At 41.0% G+C, this 16,655-nt stretch overlaps 2 protein-coding genes across 4 annotated transcripts in view; one reads left to right on the plus strand and one right to left on the minus strand.

Annotated features, from left to right (window-relative positions):
- The window catches only part of ppm1lb (protein phosphatase, Mg2+/Mn2+ dependent, 1Lb), a 48,016-nt gene extending 45,528 nt beyond the window's left edge, over positions 1–2,488 (minus strand). Inside the window, exon 1 of the mRNA XM_075473332.1 lies at positions 1,558–2,488. Coding sequence (XP_075329447.1) covers positions 1,558–1,956 — 399 coding nt within the window. The 5' untranslated portion in view covers positions 1,957–2,488. The remainder of the gene's footprint in view (positions 1–1,557) is intronic.
- Positions 2,489–4,591: 2,103 nt separating this feature from the next.
- On the plus strand, positions 4,592–16,436 carry nmd3 (NMD3 ribosome export adaptor). 3 transcript variants are annotated; one of them, XM_075473334.1, is made up of 16 exons: positions 4,592–4,693; positions 5,046–5,137; positions 6,982–7,116; positions 7,249–7,345; positions 7,619–7,699; positions 8,291–8,419; positions 9,192–9,282; positions 9,972–10,050; positions 10,555–10,651; positions 11,205–11,322; positions 13,244–13,389; positions 13,703–13,815; positions 14,255–14,327; positions 14,564–14,670; positions 15,690–15,760; positions 15,903–16,436. In XM_075473334.1, exons 2-16 carry the CDS (start codon positions 5,094–5,096, stop codon positions 16,034–16,036), a joined length of 1,515 nt encoding a protein of 504 aa, XP_075329449.1. In that variant the 5' UTR covers positions 4,592–4,693; positions 5,046–5,093; the 3' UTR covers positions 16,037–16,436. The 3 variants fall into 3 exon arrangements, with proteins under 3 accessions (XP_075329449.1, XP_075329450.1, XP_075329451.1); XM_075473335.1 differs by having other exon boundaries at positions 4,594–4,693; positions 5,039–5,137; XM_075473336.1 differs by having other exon boundaries at positions 4,600–4,689; positions 5,045–5,137.
- The last annotated feature ends 219 nt before the right edge of the window (positions 16,437–16,655 follow it).

The following is a 16,655-nucleotide window of genomic DNA, read 5'->3' on the forward strand; positions in this document are numbered from 1 at the left end:
GTGTTGTCATGTTCTTGTCTAATGGTGGCATCATCTAAAAGGCTCCGTGTCCCTTTGACCAGTTTCTCTGATGCCCTCAACACATTACGACATTAATGCCCTTCTGTCAAACAACACTAAAGTCCTCCTCATGATACGATCCCCATCAGCACTCATTACTATACGACGCGAGTCCTCGGTTTTGGTGGAGCAGGCCACATCCCTCTTCCAACTCTGCATAGGTTTCAATCTCAGCTACGCACCTAGCAAGTTCCTTGACTGCGTCTTGCACACTGCACAGTTGTGCCGTTTTCCGGTAAACTTGGCACTAATGAGGCAGAAACAAAGCAGACCGACACGCAGAGGACGGCGACACGCGGGCTGGTGATAAATGACCCACTACGAACTACAGTTTGCTTCTACTGAGGAGCTCAGCTGGCTGTGTGCACGACTCTGTGGCACTTTAGAGTTCAATTGGCTCCTTCCTGCTATAATCATCTTAGATCACACAGGATATGGTAACGCTTTGGCCAGGAAACATGAGTGACTGGTATAGGTATGATTAAAACTATAAATAAACCATATAAATAAAACAGGCCGAGTGTGGGTGAGCACAGGGCTCCAGCAAGGCATTACAGGCTCCTGCTGCATAGGAGATTCTGGGGCCCCTTCTCTGCTTGTTCACAATTACTCAATAAGAAAAGGCCTCAGGCTGGATTACTTATCACCCTCAGGGCCTCCAAGCTGCCAGTCTTGATGACTCTTACCTAGTTTGTCCTAATTCAATTTAGAAAAAAAAAAAAAAAAAAAAAAAAAAAAAAAAAAAAAAAAAAAATCAATGAAATCATCTGGAATATCAGCTGACATAGCAGGAGACTTGGAGTGTCTTACTTAATTAACCAGCCATGAGCCCTTTTGCTAAAGAGAGCCTTTATGCCAAAATGCAGTTCCATACATTCATCATTAGTTTAGTTTGACCAGACATGTTGAGTAATCCTGAATCAATTTAGATTTAATCAAATCTCATACAGTTTGGAGCGTAATTTGAGCTGAGAGCAACCAGAATAAGGAGAACACAGCAGCCAATTTTGACAAATCAATTACAAGACATGTCACTTATTCATAACCAGCAGAAATAGTTGATTCGTAAAGATCAAATCGTTTCAGGAAAAGAAAAAAAAAAAAAAAAAAAAAGGCTTGACAGCTGCAGACAGGACTCCCGTTTCCCCTCCGATGGGCATCACAGTCATTCTCGACATGTGTCAAACAAACCCAATTATGTCTTAATCGTTTTAACGGTTCATCATAATAATGGTGCTTTCATGTTAAAAGCGTAAGACGGTTGGTTTCAGCTGAATATGCAAGAGAAAAGCCTTTTTAAGTCAATAATTCAAACCCGACTAGAGATAAAACACTGTTTAACGTGGAAATCTTTCAGGTATCTTTAGACACTTCAGGGCTCAGTTTAACAGACCCCCCTCCGGGTTCCCACACTGATAAATGTGTTGGAGAGACGGAGGGAGAGCAACATGAACTCATTCAGACATAGATGCGTATTTCCCATATCACCGGACTCACCTCTCCTCCGTGGCCATCAAAAACCCCAAAAATAGACGGGTGACTCTTGTTGACGATGTCGGTGAGCACTTGGAACCGGTCCTCCATGTGGTCTCGCCGGCCTTGAATGGAGTACACAGCCGCATTGTTGCTCTTGAACTCCCAGGTCTTGGAGAACTCCGCGTCCAGGACGTCCAGTCCCCCGAACCGCTCATTCTGCATCATCTCCGCCACTTTCCCCTTGACCATCTTGACCGCATCCCGGCTGGACTTGACGATGGTCTTCACTTCGTCCGTGTGGAAGAAGTAGCTCCACAGAGCCAGGCTGATGCACAGCAGGAACAGGGTCTCCGGTCTGAGCAGAAAATAACGCATGATCCGACCTAACAGAGAGAGCAGGGTCATCGTATCCTCTATCATTTATTTACTCACACGCTGGAAATCGCGGCAGGTTGTGTGTCGCTCGCGCCCGCCGCGGATTTCACTCCATCGTCGTTAGCGTGTTTGGTTTGGCAGCTGTGAAACATTTAACTGAGCAGTTTCACACCGAGAAACATTCAGACTGTACTCGCTGAACGGGTGACACCTCAATGCATTTTAAAACCGGAGCCACCAAACAGGAGGGTAGAGTGTCACAGACCAGGGGGGGTGGGGGGGCAAAACACGGTGCTCCAGGAGGGTTGTTCTAGCAAGTAGCCCGGCAGGAGTGAGCCACCAGCGGCTGTCCGTTGACCATCTGCTGCGGTCCGAGAACACCGACACCCGGTAATACCACTGGACACCCGGTAATACGTCTAATTAAAGCAGTAGGCTGGCCAGCTGAGTGGAGTAAAGTTATGGGCAGAGCCTGTCCTCGGTCAGCCCTGTCAGATATCCCAGTCCTGAAAATAGCGTGCGCTGAAACCCGCACATCCCGGTGGGCACACTGACTCAGTCTGACTGGGACTGCCCACAGACATAAAATAGGTCTGTCTATGGGACTGCCTGCTGCTGCCTTTATTAAATGTGCTGCTGCCTTCAGCTGCAGCTCGATCAAAATCACACCGCAGGAATGTTTGAAAATTAGAAATCATGGGGAAATTTTGATTACTGCCAGTCTGTCACATGATTGACAACTGCCTTGAAATACGAATTCCAGACAAATACACTCACAACCAAATAGCGGATGCAAAAGGCAGTAATGAAGAAACGTAAAATGAACAAAAAAAAAGAACGAAAAGCAAAGCAAAAAGGAGATGGAAATGGGGAAAAAATGGAGAGGTAAATTAAAAAGAAAAGTACACAAAACAGCCACACTTACATACAACCTGAAGAGGCATACAATGGTTACCAAAAGATCAAAAACAACCTAAAAACGACAAAACCTGAATACAAATTATGACAAAGACGTGTAAATATGACCTATATTAGATAAAGAACAACCATTAAGATGTACAGATATAACACAAGACAAAATGGCCTAAATGAGACCAAGAAAACTTAAGGTTATGCAAGATTACAACACATACAATGGCTGGAGGAAGCTGTAAAAGGGCAGAATTAGAGACAAAAAAGAGAGATGCAAATAAACCTTTTAGGAGTCACAATTGCTTCAACGCTAGAGAAAGAGAGCCAGAGGAAGAGTGGCTTCTAATGTGTGCAAAACTATTAAAAGTCATAAAACAATCAGAAGGAAATGTAAAGTGACCAAAACTGAAGAAGGAAATCAGCTAAATATGATGCAAAATGAGCACAAAGTGATGTAAAAGAGAGAGACAGGGAGAGAAAAAGAGAGAAAGGGGAACAATGTAATGTTCCAAATGCGAAGGTGGAGATGCGAAACATTCATACATTGTTTCATGTTTCCTCCAGTCTTCATCTCTTGTCCCAAGTTGAATAATGCAGATAAAGATAAGCATGGGGCACAAAAACAAACAAGGCAACGGTAGACGGAACCCATTACGCATTACTGTATTATTTCTCTTAAATTATACTGATGAACACTGACGTCTGACCAATAACCTTTACCTGCTGTTCCAACTGACAATCTGGATAAACATAGTTCCAATTCAAGATTTTTCCGACGGTAAGTGAAGGCACCCAAACAACTTCCATTGACAGGTGTGCTCAAAGACCCTCAAATTTATCATAAACAGTTTACAACATCTGATGCATAACAGCATACCTCCATTTAGTGTTCGATTACCCAGAGGTCACACATGTCCAGTGGCAATGAATACATTGGCTGAGTGTTAGTTTGTTCATATATTTAGGAATACGGTGAAGTGAAGCACAATGTCAAGTGATAAGGTTATTGTTGAATCACATGAAATATTTTGCAGTCAAAATAAAATAGTAAGCATCTTGTGTGGTCTTATACTATCCTAATACAGTAGTGTATTATTTAATCCATTCTTCAATTTAGTTGGTTATTTATGCATTTAATAGCTAAACTATGATAAATAGTTATGATTGAAGTGGTAAAAAAATATTCAGGCTTTGTTGTATAACCTGTTTGTAGCTATATCATATTAACTGAATGAACAACCAAATTTGAAACTCGTACTTTGAGGACAGAATAACGCTCCAACTCAAACCGGACTTACTGGACTTAGTTAAACATAATTTCTGCAGTAATCACTGCTTTATAGGATTTAATCGGCTTCAGAAACAAAAGCTGCTTGCACATTTGTGTTTACTGTTGCTGTTGTCTAACTTTAAGTCAGTGGATAACGATTTTGCATGAAACAATAATTTGTGCATAGAAGTCAATTAGCTTGGTAATATGTACATAACTAAATTACCTTTTCTTATCCCACTGCCCATTCCCTTCACACTGGCCTTGCCTTCACTATTTTTCAGAACAGAAGAATTTCCCTATGGTAAGATTAACATTACTTGATTGTGATTTCGTAACTTCTACACTTCTTAAGCTGATACAAGAATAAGGAAGCGTTTTTTTTTTTCAAAGTTTGGCTTTTAGTCAATTTTGTGTGATTTGAACGTACTTTGTATAAAGGGTTTGAAAGGTTTCTGAATGTAATTGATTCAGGCACACGAAGACACTCCCGGGGTCCTCGCCTCTTGTGTGACGCCATTCGGTCTCTCTGTCCACGGTTGGGAAAACGTGGGGTACTTCACTTGACGGTGTCGTGGATTTACCATCAATATTATCGTTGTAAGTTTTGTCAACACTTGGTTTTACTAGTTGTAGCTATGGGAAATGTTTAGTTGATATCTTCTACATGGTTAAGTTGTGGGAACGTTCCCGAAATGACCGATTTAGCCTCTTATGCTAACTGTTACTGAACACAGAACATTAGCTCCGTTAGCAACACCATCTCTGCACTGCATCATGTTCAGTCTTAGCGTAACTGTCTGTCAGTAAGTATTTAAAATGATATTATTGTGAACTCTCAGTTAGTTTTTGATATAGGTTGACATTGTCGTTAATTCTGAGCATTCTTGCCGTTGACAAAGTTTTTTCCTTTTGAGAGTCAGCTTGTCATGTTTCTCTCCCCAGGGATCACGGATCACAAGGCTTCAGATAGATCCACTGATCTGTCAAGTTGACATCAATGGAGTACATACAAGCTCCTGTGACCAGCAGCCAGGGGAACATGTAAGTAAAAACTTTTTTTTTTTTTTTTTTTTTTTTTGTATTTTTAGATCTGCAGTGTTCAGCAACTCTTAAGAAACAGCAGAATCCTAAACTAAGAAAAAAACTCCCCTGAATTCAGGACCTTGACAATGACAAATTATATTAGTGCTACCTGTGTTTGCTTTATCGAAATGTTAACAGTGAGAAAACTCTGTCACATCTGTTTATTATTTTACTGAAGTATCCTTTATTTGTTGTGATTTAAAGGAATAACATCTTAGGTGAATATGGGGTTAACAGATCATGGTCATCGAAACAATGTATTTCAGATTCTTGTGATGTCATTGTGTTTAAACAGCACTTTAATAAAATATACACACTCAAAACCAAAAAGTGGTTCAAACGTGCACATGGGAGACTAATTTACAGGAAAATCCTGAACACGTTCTTTTGCTCCAAGCTGATTTGGTGGCTTGTTCATGCTGTGGGGATAATATGCTGGCATAGTTAAGGCCATTACAAATCACAGAATCTTTGTTTGATGATTCTACCCGGGCCTCCTTCATGATGATGATGATGATCCCATCTGTAGGACATGTAGGGTCACTTAGAGGTTTGATGAAAAATAAATGTTCAATATATTTAAAAGAGACCGAAGCCACTATGATCTTGTGTCAACAATTTGCTTGACTATTGATTTAAAGCTTCAGGTTCAACATTTAGCCATCTTGGGTTTTTTTTGCAGCCAAAAGTTATATGCAAGAGATGGATCGAAAAGTCACGACACAAGTTCACTATGCACACTGATTGGACAACTCACTTGTCAGTCAAGTCTGCGCCACGCACAATAATGCAGCTAACATTGTATTAAGACTTTAATGCAATTTACATGCAACTTTTATGAATTACATATTTTAAAAAAATCACTTACCTGAACAGTTGCAATGTACAAGGAAATCTGTGAAATTTTTTTTTATTTTCATAGGCTGTGTTGTAAGGATCGTGGGGACTATGGAGACAGACACTCTTTAGGAGCTACTGCCATGTGGACATTCAAAGAACTGTATTTATAGGGCACTACCACAGTGGCTTCTCATTTTCAGTCACAGGGTTTTACAATTAAGCTGTTTCCTTTCATCAACACCAGAAGATTTCTAAAGGAGGTGCAGAGAAATGGGTCTTGACTGTCTCTGCACCTCCCGTTCACACATGCTCTTTACATTCAGTACAGTGGAATGCACACAGTTAAGGTCAGACGAACATATTGACATGTATTTAAAAAGGCTTTAGCTGAGCTAACACATTTCTTTAAGTTTTATGTAAATGTGCTTTGTGAGAGGCACTCCATTCAAGATGCCTTCTCTCAATACGAAAACCTGAAGTTGCACACAGGAGATGTTACACATCTATAACGGTGGTTGAGGCTCCTTGATGACTGTTTTTGTGTTTATCAGTACCACTTATACCTAAATGTATCCATGATAATGGTACAGGGGACAATGCATGGATAATTACCAGCACACAGACTCTCTTGTTGTAATTGCTCCAGGGGATTCTAGCTGTATTCACATATGGCTGGACTTCCAGATCTTCTGGACATGTTATTAATTAGCTGGCTGGGTAATCTCTGCAAGAAGTCATAGATGAATTTTACAGATATTTGTGTTTTCACATGCAGCCCCTCCAAAATATCAGAAGAAACCAGTTTTTCCTAGAAATACAGGGACCTTAATCAGATTAGCTAAGGTCAGCAGTAATGCACAGCACACATTGTCTCGTCGACCACTTATTTTGATGCAGCAAGAGGTGTGAATTGCCACAGTAGGGATTTATCTTTTTAAAAATGTAGCTCATCTCATCCACAGCCTGTGCTGCACCTGTGGTGTCCCCATTCCTCCCAACCCAGCCAACATGTGTGTGGCCTGCCTGCGTACTCAGGTAGACATCTCAGAGGGAATCCCCAAGCAAGTGACGGTGCACTTCTGCAAGCAGTGTGAACGGTGTGTTTTATGCATTCGTTTGCACTAAAATACCTGCTATTATTATTATTATTTTTTTTTTCATATCCATGTAATATCAGAGTTTCTCTGTTTTGTGAGATATGTGAGTGAAGATGTTTGTTGTAAATGCAGGTATTTGCAGCCACCAACAACATGGATGATATGTGCTCTGGAGTCGAGGGAGCTGCTGGCCCTTTGCCTGAAAAAACTGAAGAGCTCAATGACTAAAGTAAGACTGACTCCTACAGACATGATAATTCCAAAGAAAAAAGACATGAAGATGGCATAAAATGTCTCTACCTAAAGCAAGGGTTGGATTTTTTTTTCAATTTGAAAAAGTTGAATTAAAAAAAATATAATTTTAATCAATTTATTTGGTGGAAAGGATTTCACAGGAATAAGATTAAATAGATTCTGAGGTCTTATTTGAGTGCCTAATTAATATAATGAGAAGGATTGGTGTTTTCACCTGGTGGATTCAACACCACCTCTTCTTCCATAGGTGCGTCTCATTGATGCCGGCTTCCTGTGGACAGAGCCTCACTCCAAGAGGATAAAGTTGAAACTCACCATCCAGAAAGAGGTAAGAAAACTGTGAGAAGTGATAAGTGTGGGAACGTAACATTCAAACTGAGATGAAAACTGATTGGTGAACTGGGATAAGCGAGGTTCTTTTTCTTTGTACGCTCAGTAAGTGGGTAAATCTTGTAGGTGGTAATTGGCCGATGATTGCATTTCGGTTGTCCGCCATTTAAAAATGTAACAGTAGATTGTTTTGTTTTTTTTATCAATAAACATGAAAATAATTATGCCAACATGTAATACTGATATCATACTACAAAGTAATGGAATCGTATGCACAGCAGAGCAACAGATCAGTCTGTTCTTGACGGGGTTTTGTTTGTTTGAGGGTAACGAGTCTTGCCATTGGCTGTCATCTCATCCCCTTGACCTTTTAAGGAGAACCTGAGCTGTTCCAGCTTTCAGTGCCAGCTCTGTTGTTTGTGCTGATGGAGAGCCTTAAATGCCCCCTGCACAAGGAAACCTGAAAAACTATCGTTGTTTCATAGCAAGCGACTTTGTAAATGAACAGTATGAATGCACATGTTTTTTCCATTATTTTCCATTTATAATGAGCATATGGCATAACGTGTGGCTGTCTTCACTTCTACAGGTGATGAATGGCGCTATCCTGCAGCAGGTGTTCGTAGTGGAGTTTGTCATCCAGTCCCAGATGTGTGACGACTGCCACCGTGTGGAAGCCAAAGACTTTTGGAAGGCAGTGGTTCAAGTTAGGCAGAAGGTAAGTCTTTCCGGTCTACTGATGGATCTTATGAATAATTCTTGTGCCAGGCTGTACATTTGGCTCTTATTTCTACATTTTCGTTAATGGTTTAATTAGCGGTTGTGATTTTATTTTGACACATCTAAATTTGTTTTCCTTGGTAGATGGAAAACTTGGATTAGTGACCTCATATTGAACTTTCAAGACTTCTTCTATTCTTATCAGCGTAGTCTGTAAAACTTTTAGCATTCATATAAAACACACAAACAACAATCTTGGCATTTAGAAGAAAATGTATCTCAAAATACCAAAGTCCCGCTTTACAGTGACGTATGGACTAAGTTGAGCTTAAGTTACTGTTACAAAAAGAGCTCTGCGATTCGATAATTCAGGAACATACTTGTGGGCCGGTTAAGAGTTGCACCGTACATCAGCGAGCTAAGCTCCCTCAGTTATTAGATGAGTCCAGACCCTCTGCATCTGCTTCACAATAGAAAATAGTCACTGAAAAGCTTTTACCCTGAAGAATCTGCACTTAAAGTTTGAATTAACAATCCTTTTACGCTCATGCTCTTTGTCCCCGGTTTGTTTTTACCAACCTCTCTTTTGTTCAGAAGTTTAAAAAAAAAAAAGCATTCTGGAACTGTCATCGCTCAGGTTATTTAACTGGAGTATTTTTCAGGGAGGTTAAAGTGTCAGCAAGTTGTGGCCGATATGAAGTTTTGCATAAAGAAGGGATGAATATGAATCTCTGTATAATACAGATCGTTTTTTTTTTCTTCCCTTTTAGACTTTTCATAAAAAGACATTCTACTATTTAGAGCAGCTGATCCTAAAGCATAAACTCCACCAGAATGCCCTCAACATCAAAGAAATTCATGGTAGGTTGATGGTAAATGTATCATGTATTCATGTATAGGAGTTTATCTTTGGGGCGGGCGTACCTGGTGTTTTTCTCGAGGACTCTGCCCAAGTTACACTGAAAAGAAGGAAACCTGCCTCATTTGTAATCGGCGGAACTAATGTGGATATGAACCACGCAGATTCATAATGATGTGTCTCATGTTAATTACCTCTTCCTGTACCAGACAGCAAACCATGCATGCACATCACTGGCGCCAATCACTTCATACAGCTGTCATCATGTGGGCCTCACAGGGGCATGCGTTGGGCATCTAATCAGTGTGCTGTAATCAGAGCAGGCACTCAGTTCCAGTTTCTTGCCATGAAAGTTCACCTCATAGCCTTTTTAGAGACGCTAAGTGCTACTTCACACACGCACACACAGTGCCCTGAATGACAGCTCAGCAGCTGCTCTCAGTATTCTTGGACAGGAATGTGAAGTGGAGTTTGGCCCTATAGTATAATTCAAATCATTTCCATATCTCACTAGGACTTAAAAGTTTTTTGGAGGTTACAACATGTGGCTGCCATATTTTCTTCCCCCTCCATCCGCTTTCCTGTGCACGTTGTTTGCATGCATATGTGCTCTGTGGCGGTGATGACCCAAGAAGTGCGCCTGTGATGAATTTATTGGTGGAGAGTGTTTGATATTGCTCTTTTCTCGCAGAGGGGATTGATTTTTACTATGGCACCAAGCAGCACGCACAGAAGATGGTTGACTTCTTGCAGTGCACTGTGCCCTGCAGGTGAGTGTTGCTTCAGTCTGTGTTTGTGAAAGCCCGGAACACAACCTTCAGAGCATTCAAGCTGGTGTTTTTGCATTTAGAAGTTATGTTGCAATCCACACAAATGTATGGGTTGATGTGGAAAACATTTGCTAGCAGATGTTGCCTGCTATAGTAACGCATTAAAGAGCTGTGAGGTGTCATTATTCATTTCTGTCAGTACACGCAATATATTTCTCAAAAATATGTTTCCAGAGACTTTGCATACTATCAGCTATGTTGTGTATGTATATTACCATTCCACTGAATTTGGAGTTCAGCTAATGAGTTATGACCTTAAACAGCTCAGATAAGTTAAGCTGCACAGTAGGCTTCTCTTCCACTCGTGTAGAACATCCTGCTGCATAAACGTCCTTTTTGGGAAGCGTCTATCTAGTTGAACATTGATTGTGCTGTGTATCTAGACAATGAAACGGTAAATAAATACGTAATACGTTTTCCTTTTTCTTCTTTTTTTTTTTTTAGGTCTAAAACGTCTCAGCGCCTCATCTCTCACGACATCCACTCGAACACGTACAACTATAAGAGCACTTTCTCCATGGAAATTGTTCCTGTGTGCAAGGTACGTCAGTCAGTTTTAGCTGTATAATTTACCGTTGGCAGTGAAAATCATCCATATCCGCTTGGCACATCAGCCAGAATTATCATTGCATTTCACCTCTTAAGCCTTCCCTTTGTGAGTTAAGTAAATGATATGTAAGAAAGCTGTCTATCGATCCACTCGGAAGCAGATGGAGGCTGGCCATGAATTTTCATGTTATAGATGTTTTTTTGACAGTGTCAGGTATCAGAAACACCTGAATTAATAGACTTGGCATTAAAACGCAAGTCAGTAAGGATCCTTGGCTGGTGTGTGCAGGTATTTTCTGTATCATCTTAATCCTGTTTGACATTTAGCTTTAGTTGAGCCTTTTGAAGTGCTGCACAGAGCTTGGGTGTAGTCTCCCAGCATAGTTTAATGACAGGGGACATGCAGGAGCATATTCTGTAAATGAAAACGTGCTTTCTCTAGGAAACAACCAATTTTGTCCGTCTGTAGTTTTTGTTTTTCCTAATATCTAACTTTCCCCGTCGCCTTAGTTTGACCCCAAGTTGTCTACTTGTGTCGTTGCCAGGACAACGTAGTGTGCCTGTCTCCACGGCTGGCGCAGAGCCTGGGGAACATGGGTCAAATCTGTGTGTGCGTCCGTGTCACCAGCACCATTCATCTCATTGATCCTCGCACCCTGCAGAGTGAGTATTTTCACTGCCAGAGAACAGATGAGTCCCACTGACACCACAGTGAATTTCAACTTCAACGCTTCCTGTTGAACTCCTCCTCCTTATCGACTATGATGACAAAGGCTGCGTTCAGACTGCACGTCAAATGTAGCTCAGATCAGATTTTTTTTTCACGACTTTTAAACATCACAATTCACATAGAATCCTTTTTTATTTATTTATTTAAATTTCCAATTTCTGCCGCTTCAGTATGGGGTCATTAATCGGATATTTTGCAGTGCGACCTCAGTCTGTACGGTCAAATCAGAATTCACGCGACTTCTACATCACCTTCGATCGACATTCATCACAATTCTGCACAGGTGGGAGTCACCACATGCCTGTGTCTGTGCAGACGTTAGCAGTGGAAGACCAGTGAGGTGCTGGGCTTAATAAGTGTTTAGAGGGATAATTCCTGTAGCTAGTGACGTCTTTGTTTTTTGCTCATGCGACAGATGGAATAGTTTCACAGGTGACCCACACTACAGCCAGTCAGAGCTTTAAACGGTTATCGTCTTTACTGAAGTCCTTAAAACTTTTTTAAGGTCTTTTCTGACTGTTTGACCATGTGTTTCGGATGCAAAAAGTGGGATTTGACTCCTAAGAGGCGCTGGAATGAGAACAAATCTTCACTAATGCCTGTTTTAGGTGTTAGCCTTGAAGTATTTTGCGTCTTGTCACATCTTTGGAGGTCTTGAGACCAAGATATGTCAACTTGCTACGTCTGGTTTGATGATCAAACCTTTTAGCAAAATGAAAAAACAAAACAAATTTTCCACTCTTACCAAAATAGACAGATTATCTTCTCACCAAGCCTTCCTAAAGTTCTGGGGGGTTTTGGTATTAATTGATTTGTTTAAAACAATTAAATCCAGCTTTGTCCAAATCAGCTGTACTTTGAACATGACCAGATCATATTACCATGGCAACTCTGCCCCCGCTGCCCGCTACACGGCTATTTTCACTGATCATTTTCAACTTTTGATCATTATTATTATTTTCTTTTTTTTTTTTAAATACATTTTTATTTATAAAATGTCAGACAAATGTTACAAAATATCAGAAGGTAATAAAGTTGGTGTCAACAGATATCTTGTTTGTGCAACCAACAGCCTAAAACTATCAGTAGACTGTTGCATTTGAGTGTTTGGATCATCTTTAGAGGATCTGAAGTTTTCCAATAACTTGGACCTTTTAAAGACTTTTGCAATCACCACTTTTGGACCCCGTGTTTATTCGTGATCATGTTAGCATCAACGTTTTGCTCCAAGTTCCATCTCAGCCGAAAATGGGTAATTTGCCCTATTTTGGAGAGATTTAAAACAAATAAAAGTGCAAAGAACATTTGTGTTTCTTTTCAGTGTTAAGTGCAGTTCCTGCTCTTTCTGTGAGAGGCGGAGATGCTCCTCAACAGAATTCTAACCTTTTGCAGCAGCACACATGTTTTTAATTACTCTTCAAAGAGAAAGCTATTTTTGTTGTAGAAAGTTTCAGAGTTGGTTGAATAGCAGACAACGCCTCGAGTCTGTTCAGCAGTTTGGCAGTCTGTTCAGTAATGGCAGTAGGCAATTAACCTGCGTTTCTGTTTTTATGCGTGTGCACTTCATTTGTAGCGTAGAGGGAAATGCATCATTCCAGTCATTTGGAGCATGAACAGAGAGGAAAACTTCCAAACCAATCACACTTCTTATAGTTCATACCCGCGTTGCTTCTAGATAAAGAAACTTAACATATCTCGAAGTTTGCATTTTCAGAAATACCTCAGAGTCATTAGTTCCACTTCAGCGAATAGGAGAAGATACTGAAGCATTTCTGCTTGTTTTTCTTTGCTCTAATGATGAATCTTATCTAAATGGTACAGTTTGTAATGCATGAATAATCTCTAACATTCTAGTTGCTGAGGTGGATGGGAACACATACTGGCGTAACCCCTTCAACGGTCTCTGCAACCCACGGCAACTGGAGGAGTTCATCGTTATGGACATCGACATCATCAGAGACCAGAAGCTGGGTGCTGGAGCTGGTACGAGGTCCAATAAGGTAAGGGTGCATGTGTGTGTGTTGGTGCAGAACAGATTGCATTAAGGGTACAACATTGCTCTTCTCTAGGAGGTAAAATCAATAGCAGGCCATTACATTATCCCTGAACCTGTATGTGGGACTCAAGCCAAAATGACAGAACCACTCAGGAGTGTTTCTTTTGATGGGAATGAGGTTCCCATCTTTCCTCTGTCTGAATGTTGTGCTATTATTGATGCAGCTCCCTGAACCAACTGGAGGAAAAGAGCAAGAAAAATATTGTTTCACTGACTTGAAACTGCATTTCTGTTCCCTGTTTGTGTGTTTGTGGCAGCACACCCTGGCTGAGTTGTGGGTCCAGAAAACATCAGAGATGGATACGAGTCAGCAGTATCACTGCCGTACCTTCCTGGGCCACCTGCTCAACATCGGAGACCTGGTGCTCGGGTGGGTGTGCAGGATTACAAGAGGAGTTGCGACGTCGGTCACAAGACTGATGGCTAGCCTTGAGCTTTAGACTTGGGCCCGAACTCATTTCATCCCTCTGGCCCTACCTCTCGGCTGCTTGCCTTAAGTTTTGTGCTCTCGTTTATTCAAAAGATTTAGGAGCATTTTTCAGCTGAAACCAAATATGATAGTTTATTTTCTATACAGGGGTCTTTACCTTTAGTAACTTTAGTTGAGGCCCTAAAAGAGTTGTTTACATTGCTACAACTTGCATGTCCCCCCGTCCCCCCGTCCCCCTTCCTCGCACGGTTGATAGTTACAAATCGCATTGAACCATCAGAAGAAGTCCAAAGAGTGTCAAGATGTTGTGACAATCTCAGACAACATGATAAAAAGGGAAAAGTTCTGCTTTAATATCCATTTGTGTTTCACTTTATAGTTATGACTTTGCCAATTCCAACATCAACGATGAGTACCTGAATAAGATGAACCCTCACCATATTCCTGATGTGGTAAGACTCAGCTGGATATCTCTCAGCATCCTTGGTGTATAAATCCAGGACCCAGTTGATGGTTTTAGTGTGTTTTATCCACTTGATAAACACTGACCTCTAGTGGCAACATGGAATACTTATTGTCAATTTGATTACAATCTTGGAGAAACAAATTCCTGCTTATAAATGCAAGAAAAAAATATCTGAACATCCTTTAGTTCCAATTAATGACTTTTGCGTGTGGACTGTTAAAGGTGCTCATCAAGAAGAGCTACGACCGCAGCAGAAGAGTGAAGCGCAGGAACTGGAAACTGCAGGAGATGGACAGAGATCGTGAAGGCATGGACACAGATAATGAGAGGTAGGCCGTTGCTACATGTTTAGCTCATGGGTTCAGTGAATGCAGTACAACTATAAAAGGTTGTCTCTTATGTGTGACTCGCAGCAAAAAGACTGTTTGCAGGTGTGACTCAACATAAGTGCACAGAGACCTTGTTTTGGTTTTTTTTTTTGGAGAGAAGGATCATTATTGCTACTACAGTATTGTGGCTCAGTCAATCATGCGTTTTTGATTTTAGTCGTTTCCCCAATCCCTTACAATTAATGTTAGTTTGTTTGGATGATTTTGGATTTAGCTGCAATTAAAGCTCTTTATAGGGCACCATGGAAGTGCCCCAAAATAAGCAAATGATTTTATCCTGAGGTTAAAGCTGCCGTCGGCAAGTTTTCAAAATTCCGATTCGAAAGTCGGAAAATTCGAACTGATACAACTTTCAGGTCCCTCTCCCAACTTCTACCAAGCTCCAAACCGCCTCCCAAACCCCTCCCCCTCTGTGGACGAGGTTGTGCACGTGAGTTCACACCAGTGTGCGCGCACACAAGCTGGGGCAGACTCACGCTCAGCATGGAAGACATGGTTGGTGACTGTTGGTGACGATAGCAGCGTGTGCACAAGCTGTGATTGACAGGTAGCGATTCCTCCCCCCCTAACGTGATTGGTTGAAAACAGCCGGGAGCGCTCGATTTTTGCAAGCATGATTACAGGCTTCAGAGGGAGCTACAGAATTCGGGATTTTTCCTAAACAGCCTATTTAATATTGTACTTCCAGAATCCCATGACAGTTCAAGCTAATATGACAAAAAAAAAGTTGCCGACGGCACCTTTAATGTCGAAGCTTTGAGATATTTTTTAGCTGGTTTTCTGTATAAGTAGTATATTTAAAAAAAAAAAAAAAAAAAACACTCAAGAGACCTGAAACTGCCTTTGGCTCGTTGGTGAATAGTTTGATGATGTCCCAAGAGAATACCAAATATGCTGTGGTTGTTATTTTTATCTGTTGTGCCACATGGGTTTGCTCTTATTTTGTTTTCTGTGTTCAGACAATACCAGGACTTCCTGGAGGACCTTGAGGAAGATGAGGCTTTGAGGAAGAATGTCAATATCTTCAAAGGTGAGCAGCTTGGGAATGCGGGCTTTTTTTTTTTTTTTCCAACAGTATATTGGAAAAAACAGCAGCTTAAGTTTCTGAAGGACCTTGTGCCATCACATTATTTAGCATTCGATGAGCAGCTGTCTATTGTCTTCCATTTCAGATGCATCAAAGATCCCGGTGGAAAGTGACACTGATGATGACGGCGCACCACGCATTTCTCTGATGGAGATGCTGGAAGACCTCAGCCTGACAGATGCCACAGGAGGAGAGGGTGCTGATATGATGACAGAATAGCCAGTTGTTTTGCTGCCTTTGTGGCTCTGACAGCTCATTTGTCAACAACAGATCCACTGGTGATACAGTTACACTGCCAGTTCTGATTTTGATCCGGCAACCGTCTGAGGACTGATGAAACCACTGACAGTTAATGTTTGATGTTGGTGAAATCCACAGATCCTCTCTGATGACTCATAATATTTAAACCCCATAAACTGATACTCGCAGTGATGCCACTTAGTCACAAATTTTCACTGACTACATCTAATTCATCTGTGGAACTTTTTCTACTCTGTACCCACAACCGTTTCAGCCATTTTGTCAGCACTCCTCTTTATCATAGAAAAAGTTTTAAATGATATGGAAATGCAGTGCTTATATTTCACTTGATCAAAAATAAACAATTGTCCCTACACAATTTTTTTTTTTTTTTTTTTCTTGGACATTTTCTTTTGTTTTCTTTAGACATCCACCAGAGGGAGCTTTGTGCTTAAGAGAAATAGGAAGTTCCTCGTGCAAATAGCCAAACTTGCCAAGTAAGCTGAGCCAGGTCATTTAAGGTTGTCATTTGGATATTGTGGGCAGTATGCAAAACCTTCCTGCCAATGCCTGTTCAGCCAGAAAGAGTGCAGCCTCT

Source organism: Odontesthes bonariensis, chromosome 9 (assembly GCF_027942865.1).
Source record: "Odontesthes bonariensis isolate fOdoBon6 chromosome 9, fOdoBon6.hap1, whole genome shotgun sequence".
Lineage (NCBI taxonomy): Eukaryota > Metazoa > Chordata > Actinopteri > Atheriniformes > Atherinopsidae > Odontesthes > Odontesthes bonariensis.

Bases quoted from the DNA above. Each gene is read 5' to 3' on its own strand.
- nmd3 (XM_075473334.1), top strand. From the start codon at position 5,094: ATGGAGTACATACAAGCTCCTGTGACCAGCAGCCAGGGGAACAT. The intron at 5,138-6,981 runs GTAAGTAAAAAC...TCTCATCCACAG, and splicing joins ACCAGCAGCCAGGGGAACAT to CCTGTGCTGCACCTGTGGTG. The intron at 7,117-7,248 runs GTGTGTTTTATG...TTGTAAATGCAG, and splicing joins TTCTGCAAGCAGTGTGAACG to GTATTTGCAGCCACCAACAA.